The 18,922-nt window shown below is 36.8% G+C and overlaps 1 protein-coding gene across 2 annotated transcripts in view; it reads right to left on the bottom strand.

The window, feature by feature from the left end:
* Positions 1–18,922, bottom strand: part of GRID2 (glutamate ionotropic receptor delta type subunit 2) — a 756,499-nt gene that overhangs the window by 590,589 nt on the left and 146,988 nt on the right. For both annotated transcript variants that reach the window (XM_074866754.1, XM_074866755.1), the window contains exon 2: positions 13,393–13,548. In XM_074866754.1, coding sequence (XP_074722855.1) covers positions 13,393–13,548 — 156 coding nt within the window. The remainder of the gene's footprint in view (positions 1–13,392; positions 13,549–18,922) is intronic.

The following is an 18,922-nucleotide window of genomic DNA, read 5'->3' as shown; positions in this document are numbered from 1 at the left end:
AATTTGAAACTCCTCATCAGAAGTAGAGAGAAAAAAAAAAAAAAGAGATCCTGGGTTAGTCAGCCACAGTAGACTTAAATGATTCCACCCATGACAAGTAGGTGCATTTCATATTTTTCTTAAGGTTTCTTTCATTTCCCATTTCAAAAGGACCATATACACAAATGCATTTTAGACCTTGGAATGATATGATTTAGTCTTGCTTGATAAATATTTAGTTAAAATAAGTTTGGTTAATTTTGTGTAAATTCTTCTGTGCGTCACAACTGAGACCCTCAGAGGCTGCAACCCTTTCTCCTTCAGGTTCCACAAAGAATCAGCACAGATATTTCTGCACGCATGAGTTTTTCCAGCTTTTCCGTGGTCTTTATAGAATACAGCTCTCTACAGAAAAGAGATACAGACACCCCAATACTTCAAAAGCTCTCCAACTCTGCAAAGTCTGAATAGTAGTATGTGTGTAAAGACTTACACTTATCTTTTGAAATCAAAATGGCCAGCCTAATTCACCTCAAGAAACAGAGCAATTTGAAAAGTTGAAGAAAGTGATAGTTACCTAGATAAGAGAGCCTTCATTCACTTTGTAACCCTGCAGCAAGTAGCAAGTATAGATCTCCTGTGATGCAAAGATCTCACCAAAAACTGCATTCAAAATCTCTTGCTTCCAGTTGGGATGTTCATTTCTCAAAAATGTACAAGCCCTCATAAATAATATGAGTCTTGCAATGAATCCTGCACTGCTTCCCAAGTGGCTCCATATCACCAGTAATGTTCAAAATTTGAGGAGGATGCAGGGAAGGAAGACTTCAAGCCATTTTTATTGTGCTACAGCCAATAAACACCTACATTTTTGTTGTTCACTTCTGTAGCTTCTAGAAAGCATTAAACACCATGAACATTTTTCACTTGGCCTTTGGATAGTTTATCAAAATCTCTACCATTAACACCACTGCATTTTAACATGCATGATATTAAGCATGTTTGGAAAGGCACTAACAAATCTTTAAACATTACTTTCACATTTTTCACTTTGTACCTTCCCTCACTATTTTCCTACACATCAGTGCCACAGTTCAGGTTGTCAATTTGTGAGAAAGAAATCTCTGAAAAAATATGATGGCAGTCTCATTTGCTACATAGTTTCTGTTTCTTAAATTTCCTCTATTTCAGCTACTTTTACTAAAATTGAACACCCCTTTGCGTTGTGAAATTGAACTCTGAAATAAATTCTACTGGAATGGTACCCACCAAGATCTCATGCATCAAGAAAACTTTTCAAAACACACAAAATACTACAGTCAGATTATAACTTCCGTTGATTCCATTTTGTTTCTATTATTTTCAGCCTTAACTTCGAATAAAATAGCTACAACAGACACATCGCTGAGTTCATGCGTTTTTTACATGTAATATTTTCAAACTTGCTATAGTACAACTGATCTCACTGAACTTATCAGAAAGATTTGCTGAGCCTCGTGCTTATAAGCATGAGTAACCATGCTGATTTTCAGAGGTAATTTAGACTCTGGAATTTTTATTCTTTCCTAATTACAGCTAAAGCTGAGTACTTTTGTTCTACTTTCTTGTATCCATGTCATAAAAATTGGCCAGATAAAAACAATCACTATCAGAAATGACCAATGATCAGCCAGAAATATCCAACAGGAATAAACTGAGCTCGGGGAGAAGAGTGAATAGTTTATGGTCATCCCTTAAAGAAAAGCTCAAGCAGTTCTCTAGAATTTGCTTGTGGAGGAGGATACTGTAGTTTAGCAATACAAGAAGCATTCACATGAAGAAAAACTACTAAAAGCTCTGCTTTTCATTATCAAAGCAAATGCAAAATCACTTATCCACAGTCAGTTTTGAACTCACTTTTTTTTTAATGTTGTAAAATAAGTTACTTCGGTTTCAGATAAGAAAACAGTATCTACTGATTCATAACAGCTTCTAACTTTCCCATAAAGTTAGACTGCACATGAAATGAACGTCTGAAGAGCAAAAAATCACCCAAAAAGAGAGGAGAAATGTATGTGAACTGGTAAATGTGTTACATGTACCAACATAGTTTAGGGACTTGACACAAAAGTTAGAGTTAGAAATTCCCAATATGTGATCTGGGCATGATCAAACACATTTAGCAGGTACATTTCATTTTAAAAAGTGATTTCAGCTTTGGAACTAGTTCTGCTCAAATTCCAAGGAATTTTAGGATTACAGCACCTGCTAAAAACAATCTTAACACATTGCCTTTCTTGTTAAGTTTACTGAAAGAAGGAGGAATGGAGACTAGCTATACCCAGCCCCATTTGTTACATCCACATGCTTTTTATACGTGCAAACCAGTTCTTAAAGAGTTTTGATGCTACGTAACACATTGTAATCTGTCAAATTATTTTTGATGGCATTTTTTCTGCAAAGAATCAGCAGAATCTACCTCAAGCAAGACTTACTGACCTAAAGGCTCAGCTGGCAGGAGGTTTAAGGAGCACTTTACATCAATTATGACTGCTTATCCTCCCTTCTGACACAAAAAAACCCTTCACAATAAATTTTAATAATATATTTTCAGGCATGAATTTATGAGGGTCAAGGGATCCTACGCAGAGAGAAATAAACAATGTTACAGAAACTCTTCATGGTATATTGCAGTATAAACAACAAAACGTTGATTTCCTCCAAGGCTCTCCAAAAAAAAGTAGACAAATATTGTAAAGTAGTATGTTTTATGCTTAAAAACCTGTGAATTGGATGAGACTCATGGGGCCTGGGGTTTCCCTGGATGCTACCCTTCTTATTTTAAAAGGTTACTCCTCCAAATAATGAAAGTCAATGAAAAAATACAGAATTCCTGTGAACTATCAATATAATGCTGTTACCTGGTACTGAAAGATACAGTTTGTCTATTAGGAAGGAAAAGTCTTGCTTCCTGGAATACAAAAAGATGCATTTCTGAATAGTTACAATTTTTTTGTTTTTCAAGATGAAGATAAGGTAGAACAGTACATCCTTTAATGCCACAGTTGAAATAGCACAGGAAAGAAAATTTCTTAAAAATGTTTTCTTAAGATAGTGTTTTCAGAGGTTTGTTTTACACTCAGTTACTACTATTCGAAATCACAGTCACTGTGTCTAACACAATCAAGTTAAGCAAGGTACTACTTGCTCCTATGCTGCACATGTATCTCTAGACTCCCCCTCTCAGAGGAAGTAATTTCTACCCCATGATGTGTGGAACTCAACAAGCCAAGCACACAGAAGAGCGTGATTTTGCCTCAGCATTTCATCCACCAGTGCCAAATTAAGATGAAACAAAAAACATTAAAAAGATAGAAAATATTGGAAAGGTAGGAGAATCAGGTGAAAGTTGTCTTCTTCCTTCACGTATACCCATTTACTCCCTTTTCCTTTCTTCTATCAGAGAATTAGGATTAGCGAAGACTTCAGAAAGAAACTCAAATTTCCTGTTTCAAGTAGAACTACCGAGCCTTTTTACAAGTGTCTTGACAAGTCTGTCTCTTTGCATCACCTCACACGTCAGATTGCACCCATTAGAGAGCATGTTAGTTGTTATAACCTAGGTAATATTTATTTTAAAAACTCCTTCTGGTAGTCTGAACGAATTTCATCTTCTCCAAACATTTCACACGTCTGCTCAGGAAACAAAGTTTTGGCACCCATTCCACTGAAATGACATCTCAGAAATGCAAGAGTCTCTTTTCTTAGGACAGCTGGCTGCTTCTGTATTTGACCAGTTAATGACTGTTTTCAGCTTCTGGAGCTCAACATTATGGCAAAGCTGGTTAAACATCTAGCTGCACCCGGAAGCACGGATCACTTTCCCTTCCTCTGTCCTTTGCAAGGACTGGCTATCACAAGGCTTGCCACTGAGCCAGAATTTGGTACTAAAAAGACATAATGTAACATTTTTGAAAAAGAAAGTAGCTTCTTGCTGGCTTCCTGCACCAGGTCACGAAGGGATGGGATGAACATAAATTGTTTACCTGTAACATGAAACTGCAATTTCTGAGTACAGCTCTCAGGCACTTTGTGATGACCGAGCCCAGTACATCATAACCCTCCTCTCATAAAACATAGTGTCAGAAGCAAAGCCTCTGTAGGCTTTTACTTATTTAACTGTGTTTTGTGGTCTGGCACTCTGGAAGATTCGTTGTGATTTCAAACTTTTCCACAGGCATGGCCATGACCTGCAGCCACATTTTCTGCTTCCAGCAATAGCAGAAGAACTACAGCCACTGGCCACAGTCATTCAGGCAACCAAAAGTGCAGGATGTGAAACGCTGCTAAGACCTACAAGTTTCTGGAGACAATACGCCCTTAAAGTAAACAAAATAATGAATACCAGCTGCCAAAGAAAATTAAGTCACTGATTTGGGACTGCTTAAGTATATCCCTGCTCAGAAAAGCCTTTAAACACGTGCTTAATTTCCTCATGAAGCTAAGTCCCATGTGTTAGTGTTCTATACGCTTACATAAAGACCCCAAACCCAAACTCCCTCTTGTGTGTCAACAGCACATGAGAGACTCTGCAAGGCTCCCATGTCTACACCAGGCTCAGAGTAAATGTTTTCTGATTACCATCAACACTACCTGTTGCATGTCTCCCTGCGAGTGCTCTGCTTAATAGCCGCATCCTTCAAAGTCGCTGGGCTCACCTCAATACTCTTTCAGACTACACAGTGAAGAATGGGAAAAGATTATATTTTAAGAAGAAAAGAAGTTTCAGAAGGGGCAGCAATCACAGAAGCTAAAGACACATTGACAGTTGAATAGAATGAGCATTAAAATCTCACAGCAGACATGCTTTCAAAAAGATAACATGAAAGGTTATGGTTTTCTGATATGATTATTATTTTAATAAAACATTGCCTAGTTTCAAAATCTGTCCTTGTAACTGTTCTCTTTTGCTCAGATAATTTTTTATAAATTGATATTTAGCCAAAATTACTTGGTAGCGTACAATATAAAGGGTCTAAGTAACAAGGAACCAGGCTAAAATATAATTAATTTCCCCATCTAAGAGAATGACCTTCATAATTCACTTCAGGCTTCACCTCCAGAGTGTCATGGCTCATTTCCTCATTATCAGAATTAGATTTTAAAACACTACTGTCCTCCATAAAGTACACTTCGTCTTTGATTATATACAGAGAGAAGACTATGTTTAAAATTATTTGCATCACAAATACCCAATTGCCTCAAATACAGATCAGTGTACTTTCTAAGAATACAGCCTGTGCCCAAAGAGCTAACAGATTGCAACAAAAAAAAGCTTGTAAATGAAACAAAAGATATTTGAGAAGGGAAGGAAGAAGAGTAAGGAAGGCTCAAGGGGAGAATTAAATTAATCAAGCAATTAATTAAAATTAATTTAAATTAATTACACTGATTTTTAGACAAACACAGCTACAGATGCATACAGCAAATATGGGTCTGTACGCAGCTCGATACATATTTGTACCTAAACTGTCAGGTGAAACAACTTAGTGACTTTTGCTTAATTCAGAGAATTTAGTCAGGAAAAGCAAAGGCAAAATCTCAAATTAACACTATTTTGCAAGAGGACTTGAGAGGACTCCATATAGCAGGAAACAACCAAATGCAACAGTTTATTGCTTGGTATTTGTGATAACCTGCTGCAAGCTTGCAGGCTGTGAGGCATGTCTGGGAGTATACATTTCTGGTTGGACAGTGATGATTGACTGCTGTAGTGATTTCAGAGGACATTGTTTCACAAAAAGAAGGAGTGGATATCCAGATAGGGTGTCCATTACTTAAGGAGATTACTTTGGGGGACTGATAGCCTAGGGTGCTAGCTAAATAACTGGCAGCTAGGAAGATGAAACATCTCATTTGCTTTGTCTCTATACTTCTGTTTGTTAAAATACCCCAAAAGCCTTCAGGCACAGTGGCTTTAAACATCTAAACATACTATTGATATTATTTAATGACATCACAATTTGTATAGCTCTCTTAAAAGTAAACCACTAACAGTGTGTCAGAGTACATTAACACAGCAGACTGAAGCACCATATATAATGTATGAAAACACATATTGGGCACCTGTGAACTGCCAGTGGAAACACGCACATTGCAAAATCAGAAATTATCTAATCTGGATTTAAAGTGTAAGTACTGCAGAATATCATCCTTTCTAGTTACTCCCTTATTAATGTGATAAAAGTCACTCTGCACTCCACCAAAGGGCATCACGCTTGTCCAGTTATTGATTCATTTATTTGATTCACCTTTTTAAAAGAGGTAAAGAGGTTAATAGCCTGCCTCACAGTCACATGTTTTTAAGCAAAAACCTGGGAAGGAAATTCTTTCAAGCCTATTAGAATTCCTGTCTGTTATTTGAAAGTGGACAGTCTGATAGAAAAGTCAAAATCTGCCATAAAAATTAATGTTGAGCCAAACTTTGGCAACTGGCAATGGCAAATGGCATCAGTGTTAGGAAAATCACTCTTGCTGTTTTAGTCATGAGAAAGCAGAAGAAAAAAAGACTGCAGAAAGGTAGTGGGATAGGTAATACAAACTCTGAAATGCTAGTCCTTTGTTTGATGTGTGGTCCTACGTAAATACCTCTAGCTGTATCGTTGCATCTGAATGCTGTGGTGCAGCCAAGTATAACAGTGGGATGTTACTGGGTTTTCTGGCGACCCGAAGAAAACTGGTTTCCATAGAAATACTAATATTCTTTCCTTAAACCACAACAAAGATATGCAGCAGTCATAAAGCATATGTTCAGTGGGTTTTAGATACACTGTGAGACAATGTGGTTAACAGTAACTAAAAGATGGCAGGATCTTGCATGAGCCTGCACTCTAGAAAGCCTCTTTTTTCCCCCCTTTGGCTCAGCAATTTGGAAAGCATACTTCAGAAAAGGCTCTTCAACCACACTAAGATCTGTAGTTCAAATTTTTTAGATTTGCCATCTGCAAATATTAAGGACTGCTGAGGTTTGCACCTCTTTTCCTCAAACCATGTTTCTCATATTGCTTAAACTACCCTGGAGAAATCTAAATCTATTCTTGATGGACTGATTTTTTTTTTTTTTTTCTTTTACTTTTCCTGAATTTATTTGGATTGGGGGGGGATTTTTTTGAGCTGAAGGATTTTTTTTTTCTTCAAGTATCTGAAAGTCTAGTGCAGCTTACAGCTGCCAGGAAACGATACTGGAAGTTTTCTTCCAATTGGAGAAAACATTACTGCAGAAAGAATCAGGATCTAGAAAACATTTGAGGCCAAAATTCAAATACTAGAGAGAGGTGGAAGACTTACAATTACTGTTAACTGCTCTAACAGTATGAAGCCTTATTCAAAATAAATCTGATCCCCTTTTACAGTTTGCAGTATGCACTGGATACATTACTTCCAGGCAAAGGAAGGTCACAATAGCTTTGAAACTGTTGTGAAAATATGTTAAATATGCATCCTGCTCCTCCCAAACTAAGCCTCTATTACATGTCTCTTTTCTAGTTCAGTCAGTGCTCACTATTCCCTTCCCCCTGATCTTCTCCCATGTAACCACTGTCCTCCCAACTGTCATGATGTTATCACCAGTGTTGTAAAATCTTTTTTCTTAAGCTGCCAACACTTGGACTCCTGTGGTGCATTCATGCAAATTGGAGATCTGATTGATTTTGTGGGGTTGGCAGGACTAAAATGAGAACAAAGCCTATGTAAGAGTACCAGGCTTCTCACCCAGCACTTTGAAAACAGGGCATAATTCCACCACTGCTGGTACATTATGTGGATGCGCAGAGGATAGGTAGTTCAAAGGATTTTTTGCCATATTTTCTGAAGTACTGATGATACAAGCAATTTGCAATTGCTAACACTTCCAACAGTTTCTGATTTTACAATGGAATTTTATATCACTATTGAAATGCTTCCACTCCTTCCTTAACTTTTTATAGTTCAAATCCTAGTTGAAAAAATTTTTTTTTTCCTCCTCAGTATTAGTAATATCATTTCACATCAAAATCCATTTTATTGGGAAATAAGAAAGCAAACCTGGAATGAAATGGAAGGGTAGTGAAGAAGTGCAACCCTGTAAAAGTTTAATCTCAAACCGAACACATACTGGTTAATAAACAGCTCAAGGAAGGCTGAGAAATTTGAAGAAATAAGTGACACAAAGTGAAAGAAAGATCAGCAGTCCATGAAATCTGTGGATTTAAACAGGTTTCTACAGCAATCAGAGAAACAGGAAAGGACAGTCTTATTACATTCATCTAGTCCCAAAGGCCAAAGCAGATGTATCCATCAGGCTGTAATTTCTGACCATAAAACTTTGCTTGAATAAAATCCTGCATGTGACCTTCATACATATTGCTGCCCTACAAACCTCTGTTACTCTACAGCTGAATCCCATTTAGTTATGACTCACTGCCTTATTTACTTCACTGATCACAATAAGCTTTCAAAAGCCATTACGAAGGCTTGAGTTGGTGTCTGGTGACTAACCTGAATGACAAAAAGGTTGGTTTAAAAAAAATAAAAATAAACCCTACATATATATGATTGCAATAGGAGAACTTGTCAAACAAAGCGGATATCAAACAGCATCAGTTAAATCTATTTGTCATGTGTTATAGGTAGCCTATAGAAAAACATATTGGATTACTAGAGAGATATTATTTAAGATAGGTGAAATGTGATGTTGTCAAAAAAGGAGGTGGGAGAAATGAGCAGAATAAAAAAATATCAGCACCAAATAAAAAGAATATGTTTGCCATGAGGTTTAAAATGTTGGCAATAGATATCCAAGGACCCTACACATCTTTGGACGAGGGTCCTGCTGAGCTCTGACAACCCTCCAGATGCTGTAGATGCCCCAAGCACTACAAACACCTGCAGAGTTTTCTCCATACGTAACTCTTGGTGTGCAAGTGGAAATGGCAGCAGGGGGGCTGTAGAAAGTGTGCTGCCTGAGGAGGCAGATCATCATGCTTCAAGTTACCAATGCCCCCCCTCGCTCCACTTGCTTTGAGATAGGAATTATGACAGGCAATAATACCTGCATCAATGGAAAACACTTCCCCCCAAATATAGGTAAATCAGTATTGCAAGAATGTGACTGTGGAAAATGTTTAGAAGACAAGGAGGGTTTAGATTGAAACAGATATTTAGTAGTATGACTACCAAGGTATCTCAGCAGACAATCCCACAAAAATCCACAGGCTACTGCATATTTCACATTAGCCATTCAGCAACCATGTGATCATACTATTAATGAGAAATTAAGGATTGGAGGAAATAGCAGGCTTTGAACCATAAAATTTAGGTTTTAATTATTAGTGTATTGAAGTGAGCACAAGAATAATAAAAGTGAAAGATAACAGAATACAATGATTTTCTGACAAACAAGAAACAATGTATTTCAACCAAATTTCCCACTGAAAGAAAAAAACCAGTCTATTAAAAAGAAATATAGAAACATGACTTTCTTCAAAAATAGTTACAGTTTAAGTATATTGCAGAACTCAAAGCCTTTTGAAGGCTTATCCCATCCCTATTTAAATACTGCTGTAAACTGAAATCTCACAAGGAAAGGAGTTTACATTAATATATAATCATTATTGCCACTAGTATGGATCTGGCATCATAATTCCTTGCTTTGTAGTTGTAAAATACCAACTTGCTACCATGCAAAAACTGACTATCCCTACTTCCTTCATTGTTTATACAAACAAAACTTAAATTCCTGATTTGCCTTTGTAGCACCCAACATGGCCACAGCATAAACAAGCCAGCCACAACATTCTTCCTCTCTCAATCACAAAAGCTCACAAATATTTTGAGACAAGACATAGAAGAGTATTATAAATATTGTGAAGTATTTTGTATTGAAGAAAGAAAGGAAGAGAGGAAGGAACATGCCATGCTGGACATGTCCACAGGTGTGTGTCACTGTGACTCATCTCAGCAACCGGGCTGCAGCTGTTGTGAGAGCCTGGGATGCACCATCTACAGGTGGTGAGGCCTCAGCCACCCTCCTCTGCAAGTTCTCCCCTGTGCCCATCAGGCTGGAGCTATGCACACCTGGCCATGCACCTAGCTTGTCCTCACCCCAACCTGCCAGCTGGGCTTGCCCTGGACTTCCCTCCCGCCTCACAGAGCAACCTCAATCTCATTCCATCCTTATGGGTGCCTGTGCCACCCCATGATACTGACATGAAAACATGAGTTGCACAGTAAACCACACACATCACACTCGCTGTTGGCCCCCTCTGACAGGGCATATACCAAAAGGGAAAAAAATTTCCCTAACTTAAAGAAACTCAATTTCACCTCCTATTTCCATGCACTAGAACATGCTTATAAATTGTCCCTGAGGGCACTTCCAGTGATATTATGGGGCATGTCATTCACAGCTCTTCTAGGATAAAACCACTCAGTTTTGCAATACAGTCTTACTGCTCCAATCAGAACTGTTAATGAGATGCTCTAAGGTCCAAGTGGAAGACATTTCAGGGCACCATAATAATTTATACAAACAGATTCAGAAGGAAGAACAGTAAGTACCTCCCAGCAGCTGATTCTCTCAAACTAATTATCTTTACATCCCAAAATGGATATCAAGTATCTGAGTGTTCCTGTTTACACTGTTTGGAAGTTACTTGCTAATTTAGCTAATGAAATGAAATAAAAGTCAGAAATAATACATAGTGTCCATTAGTGGACCATTATGAAAAATAAATTTGTTAATATCTCCTCTATAACTAATGTCTTATCAGCTCTTTGCTCGTGACTTCTTGGTTTTTGAAATTCAAAATCCTACGCAAGTTTTTAAGAACCTTCTATATTCACTACAAGTGGCATATTTTAGACAAATTTAGGCTAATTGTAAGTTATTATTACGGATCTAATGTTTTAAATTAACGTTGTACCAAACATTAAAAGTTCTTGTTTTAAAGGCTACTCTGTAGTTTAGACAAGAAGAAAAAAAAAGCCTAAATCATAAAAAAAGGTATTGTGAACTAAAACAAAGCAGACTTCAAGCACTTTATATTAAAAATAAATAAATAGTAGAATAATAAATAATTTTTGTACATTAGGCTCTACGTGACAGGAAAGGCCATGGTACCTCAGACTCATATTAGTGTTGTTATGCTTCCAAGGAAAGGGTCACGCTGACATAAAAACGGCAAGTTTGGGCATATTTAATGCCACACAGTACATTTGAAAACATGAGATTTAACCTCATTGTAGTATTTATTTTAAAAATGGAATACAGAAATGGCCTGAGTGTTTAAATGATCTTTTTCTGGTGTTTAGTATTGTACATTTTGGCTAAGTGTTTTTCCAAGGGATAGACCATTAAATATGTGCAACAGTTACAGAGGTCCCCTTTCACTGCTACTAATGGTTGTAAGAAATCCAATTAAGAATGGGGTGAAAAGTGATATAAAGATGTAGAGGAAGGGAAAGGGGGATGAAACTAGTGCAACTTAATTGAAACATTGCAGTGCAACTTATGCCTGTATTCAGTTAAAACAAAGTAAAACAGATTAACTGTGGTAAAACAGTTTGACATATGCAATATGTCAAAGTTTTGCATATGCATACAAAAGATGCAACCTTTGTTCTTCACTCAAATTATGCCAAACAAAACACAGGGCACTTAAAGGATGGCGAATATGAGGCTTTCCTAGCCATGTAACTCTATTTGACCATAAATTTACAATAAACAGTTTTTAGTGGCAAATACTTTGCTTGAACTCATCAATATCACAACATACTTTCCCCCCCCAACACATGGTAATAAAATTCGTCAAACCTACTCCATTAACTTTTCAAATATTGACTATACCAAGATATTTTTTAAAATGACAAATCTAACTTTTGCAAAAAATAATTGAATACTGAAATATCAGGTCATTAATTCCTTTATAATGTTCTACTTTACTAGACACTCCTAGTTTCCCTAAGTTAGAATTAAATAAATAAGTTGCTTAAAACATTGTTCTGTGAAATTATTTGCAACTGCTCTAACACAATGATAAAGGAAATTACTTGCTGTTTCAGTGTTAATCAATGTTAATTACAGAGCATCAGCTAACGTTATCTATACTGGACAAATTAGAAAAAAGGTTAAATATCTAAAAAAAGATTGACCTCACTTACCCATTTTCCCCCCTCTGGATTCTAAAAGCATCCAATAGCTTCAGTTTTTATGTTGGCTTTTTCAGAGTGAAATAGATTGAAATTATTCTGATTGGAATACTTTCAAAATCACTTCTTTTTCTGCCCTGACCTTATCAAGCCCAGACTGGAATGCTTCTCATTATACATGTCTATCCACTTGTAAAATTTAACAAAAATTTTTCCTTAATTGTCAAAAATTAAGTCACTGATAAAAAAATTGTCATATAAATGTTAAACACCTTTCCATTAATATTGCTTTGTCAATAGTCCATTGAAGCCAAACAGGTATTGACTTTTGACTTCATAAGTATCAGAGGAACTGTGCAAGTTTGCTGCTCAAATCTCAAATTCTACCTAAAGTGTCAATGCAGAGCCAATAAGAACATAGAATGCTATCAAAATTTTGTTTTCTTTTTCAGAAATAATAATATACCTATAATAAACATCTTCAGCACCTGAGACAGAAGTTAGTATGCCAGAACAGCAAAGAAATAACAAATGCTTAGGAAACAAATTTGAATTCATATTTCTAAAGACTTCATATAGCTGTCTTTCCAGACAACTGCTCAGTCACACCAGCGATTTACTAATCCAGTTCAGAGGGATTTCAAATACTGAGTCCTGTTATCATCCTACTGCTATCACAGAAGCCCAAAGCAACATCCTCATCTCTTGTCCAATAATTGGGCAATGACAAAGGATGGACTAAGTACAAAATCATATTGGACAGAGGTGACTTTCTGAGTCATCAGATTATCTCTAATCCCTCCTATAAAATAGGTGACTTTTTCAGATGTATGTGCTAAAAAGGTTATCCACACAACAACATATGTTTTCCAACTAAGTGCTGTTAGTTGCATGAAATTAAACCAAAAAATAGTATTAAGCAGTCATAAAGTAAGGACTATTGGTTTGACAATAACTTCAATACAGCCTGCAAAAGAGGCAAGATTTCAGCAAACTGTGTCTCACTTCTCTACCATTTTTCAAGAGCCTTTACTTACAAAATGGATAAAAGCTAACCTTACAGCTTGAAGTCACTAGACCAACACAAACCATAGCAGCTAAATCCAAAATTAAATGCAATATTTGATATTCTATGTAAAAAGAAGCCAACCAAACCTACAAATTTTTCATAAAGCTAGGAAGCTATGAGCGTAGTATTTTGCATATCTCTGCAGAAACAATAGCAGGAAATCTGTTTAAATGTCCTACCTTCTTGAACCGCCTGAAACGGATTGTTGCCATCCACAAATGTCACTGAACACGTGATTTTCTCCGTTTGTAAGATTTCATCATTCTGGTTGAGATCAGCAACTGCCATTCGAAAAACTTCCTCATCTTTTTTGGCAGATTCATCAAAAATTGCCCCTGGGTAAAAAAAAAAAAAAAAAAAAAGGAACAAAAATCACATTGCACCTTTAACCTTTACCTGCAGTATCCCAAAGCATTAATCATAAGTACTTAAGACATTTTATGCAATTAACATCATCCCTTTACTCACTCCTGAAGAGCAGTTCTCTCAACATGGAGTCCAGAAGCTACTTCACAATATAAAGACCTTCTACATTTTGACATAATTTAAGACATAAATTGAAGAGAAGCATTGGTTACAGATAGAAATATTGAGGAAATCTAGTTAGGCACAAAACAAATTATCTGTATAGGAACATGGCCAAGAAATGAGAACTAATTACCTTTCCAAAGGTGCCATTTAATACATTGAACAACTGCAGTGGGCTAGGATATACATTTAACATCATGTCTAGTGACAATTAAAAAAATATAAAGTTCAAATGAGGTGAGAATAAGCCTAAAATGGTAGCAGCACTGGGAAAATGAGTTAGAATTGACAATCATGATCAATAGACAGATCAGCAGCTGATATAAACTGTTTCAGGTCTAATTCTTACAGGATTTGTTAAACAACCACTCCAGCTGTCTGACTCTTGAAGTCAGTAAATTAAGTTTAAGCAGTTAATTAAAATAATTTCTGCCTTTATAAATTTGACAGAAAGTGACTGCTCTGCCTTTTTCCCAAAAACATTCAAGCAGAGCATCGTAAACAGGAAACCATTAAACTCAGGAGGAGTTGGCAGAGTCAGGGTGTCCAACTCTTGCACAGCCAATTCTTCAGGTTTATTGAAAAAGAACTCCAAGGCTAATGCAGAGGTTTTAGCTTTTTTTGCTTTCTGTGAACTGTAGTGTCACTTTTAGCATCAGTAATTTCCTATTATCTTACATTTGCTTTTTGTATGAACTATTTATGCAGAGATGGCTCAAATTACACTGTTATAGTCCTATGAAGAACGCTATATTGTTTAAAACCTTCAAATCAGGGCTGTTGTTAGATTTTCAAGCACCTTTAAAGCTTTCAATTCCAGGCAGTAGATTAAAGAGACAGAAGGGATGCTTCAAAAACAGATTTTTGAAAACTGTATTTAATCATTATGAAATTTCTTCAGTTTTCGGGTTTATTTATTCTTGAGTGTCTGCTGTCAATACAAAGCTTATGCAGCGAGGCAGCCAAAGATAATAGAAAATGCTGATCACTGATGATTTCAGGTAAATACCTGTAATCAGTGCTGAAAAGAACTGAAAAAGATTCATTTACAGGAAATGGCTACTTTAAGAGAAACAAATTTCATACACAGTGTTTATCGTGTTTTTCCCACTGACCTCCAACACTCATCTCCCTGCCAGCACCACTCATCCTACATGAGCGTCATCTCTTCCTACGATCTGACTGCTTCGACTCCAGCATTTTCCCTCCTGAAGCTGCTGCCATCTGGAACAGCTGTTCTTTACCTCTCCACCTCATTCACCTGTCATCTCTGTGCAAATCTCAGCTGAAAACATTAATTTTCTCTCTTGCCCCCATTTCTACTTCCCTTGCTTTATTTTGCTCCACAAAGCAAAGCTGCACATGGCTGAGAATATGCTTGGTATGCAAGATGCTGCAAACCATGCCTTCTCCACAAAGGTGGCTATTTATGTATCCAGGTAGCATTTAAGGGTAGAAAAGACTGTCCAGTAATATACCTTAAAACATGTTTGTTTCTAACCTCATGGAACAGTTCAAATCAGATACACACATGCTTCATTTTGGGGATACACCTATATTGATGAAGATGATGACGTAGCCCAGCAAACATTGTTAATAAATCTTTGAAGGAACAATTTTACATGGCTAGTAAGTAACAAGGTTAAAATTAAGAAGGAAAAAAATTTGGAAAATAATGATAGTAATTAGTCAAATTCTATCCCTGTAGAGTAATTCTGTAACAAATGCCACACTGGAAGGAAGTGAACACAAACAGGTTTCATGCACACACATAGGGCAGCTGTTGACTGTATTGCAGAACAGCATGGCAAAACAAAGATCTTCCAGCCAACACTGCAGAGTACAGCTTCTTACTCTACAGCTGGAAAATTGTCATCTTAAGCCTGGCTTTGTCCCCAGCACAATCCAGGTCATTTATTGAGTAGAGGATACAGGAAAGTCCAAGGTATCTACTGTTTCTTTTGCACGTGTCATCACAAAAATCCCCTTCAGCCCCAAAGCCCTTCCACCAGGCAGGAGAGAACTGATCCCAAGACAGTGCATTCACCAGTCCAGCATCAATTTTCTCGACAGATGAACCTTCTGGAGAATCTTTCTTGTTTCTTTCACACATAGATATCCCAAATAAACTTCTATGCTTTTTCTCCCATTTCTCAGCCTGACACAAATCCTACCTCTCACAGCATCTGGACATATAAGGAAGAGGATTAGATGAAATTCCATGCAGCCTTCACAAACGATGCTCTTTCTCACTGTAGTACAATTGCTCCATGTTTGCTCTGACTATTGTTTATTTAATTTACAGCTCCCATGTATCAGATGCAAATTTCTGAATTTCTCCTCTAACCAATACTACATCTGGCATTTTAAACAAGCTACCTCACAGAAATGAGACACTACCCATGCTCAGGTGTAGGACTATCTCCATAGGTAAAACAAATACATAGGTGAATTGCAAAAAAAAGTTGTAACCATAGCTCCTGCCTGAGCATCCTAGCAGGAATTACGTTGTCTTCCTTCAGAAACTAAGGCCTTATTCATTACAGTATCTAACTTAGCTACACAAAAAGCCTTTTAAGATATAATAAAGACGACACTGTTTCTTTCAGGAGAGGGCAGTGCACAGCAGCACATGCATTACGCTTCAGACAGTGATAAGAGAAATTTTATTTTATAATTGATTCTCAAAGTTTAATTTCAGTTGTTAAATGAAATTGGAAAACTAAAAACAACGAAAAACCACAAAAACCCTGAATCATTTCAATATAGTTCCTACTCTCATATAAACAATTTTTAGGTCCCTGTGTTTTATTTCAACTATATTCCATGTGTCTATACATCTCTCTACACTACACAGGTGGGGGGGGGGGGAATTATTTTTGTTGGTTTTCTAAACGAAAAGCCATTTCAATTAAGAGGTAAAAGACAGTGTTTGGATTGTGCTAATATTGATGGAATATTTTTCTTTCCTGTGATTCCAGGAATCATCCTCTGGTTGACAGGAGTGAATTTTCTGATGTGAAACAGGTTTATCAAAATTTTTACAGCTAGATTGAAATGCAGCCTTTAACTATTTTTGTATGAGGTATGATTTTCTTTCCTTGCTGAGGCCTGAAACTGTACTGAAGTTTTGGTGCTTATTCTTTCAAACATAGTCTTTTAACCAACACAAACAAACCACCCACCCAAATGAACAAATAAAGAGTATCACACTTTAAAATTACTTCTGTAGTGAGAGCGACATACTCTCTCATTTCCTTATGTACAGCTGCAAAATGAGAGAACTGGAATGACTGCAAACTTATTTGGAGTACGTGTCCAAAATGAATCCTTTTGGCTACAAGAAAAATCGTTACAGAAAGTAATGAACAGCTGAGGAGAAAAAGCAAATTATTCCTACAGATAATGTAAGACACTCACTCTCTAGAAAATGGTACAACAAAACTATTTACAAAGGGAAAAAGTCTTCAAAATTATACAAAAGTAGATGCTGTTCATTTCTCTTCCACCCCCACTGCTCTCCTCAGCTGAAAGAGGCCTCACACTAAACATGTCATTTCCAACTATACTCAAGGAGTATTCCCATGATTGCATCAGGAGCTGACACAGCAACTCCTCTGCACCAGTTTCCCCCTCCTGTTTTATTAGCATGTCATTACTTTCAGCTTTATTTCAGAATCTGGATGAGGACAGCACAAATGTAATTCTCTACTGGCTTTTTAAAAACTCTCAGCACATCAATAATGTCCTGTAACTTTGCAGAGAATTATTTGTGTTTAACTATCTCATTCACACTCAAACATGTCACCAGAAATCTGTCAATTTCAATGAATATAGACCAAATCATACAAATGCTCAATAAGTTCTCCAAGTCCCAATGACATAATTAGAAAGGCTTTTCAAAGATCACTTGTCCTACTGACCCATACATATAAAAATATAATCCAAATTAGATATTATCAGCTATCTCTAGAGCAATTTGTACAGTCTACTGGAATCAGCCCAGAAAACATAAAAATGAGAGATAAATGCATCATGACTGCAAGGATGAAGTGTGAAGAGATTTAAACCAATGTTCATCTTTCTATTGACTAAGAAAGGACAAAGTCCACTGCTTGAAGTGTTTTCAACTATTATGATTTTATTATCTATGAATATAGGCCATTTCTGGACCTCACTGCCCCGTATTAGTTTCAGAAAATTAAGTACCTTGTTTCAAAGAGGAGGGGGAGTACATGGATTAAATGCCATTGTGAATTGAGGTCACAGTTCAATTTCAGCACATAAATTTGATTTTCACTTTATAACATTACACACACACACCCCTCACCAAGAGAAGCAATATACACTTTGCCCAATAATTTACTAGTTCACAAATCCGGGAATGTTTGGAGAGAAAAGGAAGAAAATGGGAAAGTGTAAAACACTGTAACTTTTTGAGCCACTATCTGATGTTCTCAGCAGCTGCTGATTCTATGAAATTCTTTCTCCCACTGATATTGCCAGCCTGTTCCAGTGTCTGAATCCAATTCCACTGTATTTTCTCAACTGCTGCTACTGCATTATTACTATGAATAAGAAACTTAACACAGCTGCTGGGAGAAGGATGGCCGTGCTGTTAACACTCAGAAACAGAAGCTCAGGGTTTTGAGTCCTCATGGCAAACTTCATCCAAGATGTCCTTCAGGGCTATAAGTGCATCACCACAGGTCTAGTTTCCCAGTACAAAATAAGGTTAGGAGACATTAATTTCTGGGGGCTTAAATCAATGAGACTGATATTTGAGATCCTGAGAAACATTGTAGAATAAAATCCCATGTAATTTCTAGGCCATGAGTGGCTGGTTGGGAAATTTTTTATATAATCCATTTTTAACTATAATGGCAAATGCCTGGCTATACTGTGTACTATCATGTCAGATTGAATGAATATATACATACAGCTTTAGAAGGCCAATTACATTATAATGGAATTTCTGTCAACAAGAACAGGAGGGACTTGATATATTTGAGAGTCTGGCTGCACTCATATAGAAATTTAGAAGGTCACATACAGAGACCTTCCCTTGCATATGCAGCTCCCATTATCATGGTATTCAGCATGCACTAATACAACTGGACCCTAAATTTCACTTGTGACACATTTAGAGCTGCCGTTAAATTTCTCTATTGACTGATAGGC

This window comes from Strix uralensis, chromosome 4 (genome assembly GCF_047716275.1).
Source record: "Strix uralensis isolate ZFMK-TIS-50842 chromosome 4, bStrUra1, whole genome shotgun sequence".
NCBI lineage: Eukaryota > Metazoa > Chordata > Aves > Strigiformes > Strigidae > Strix > Strix uralensis.
This window is presented reverse-complemented; position numbering and strand designations above follow the sequence as displayed.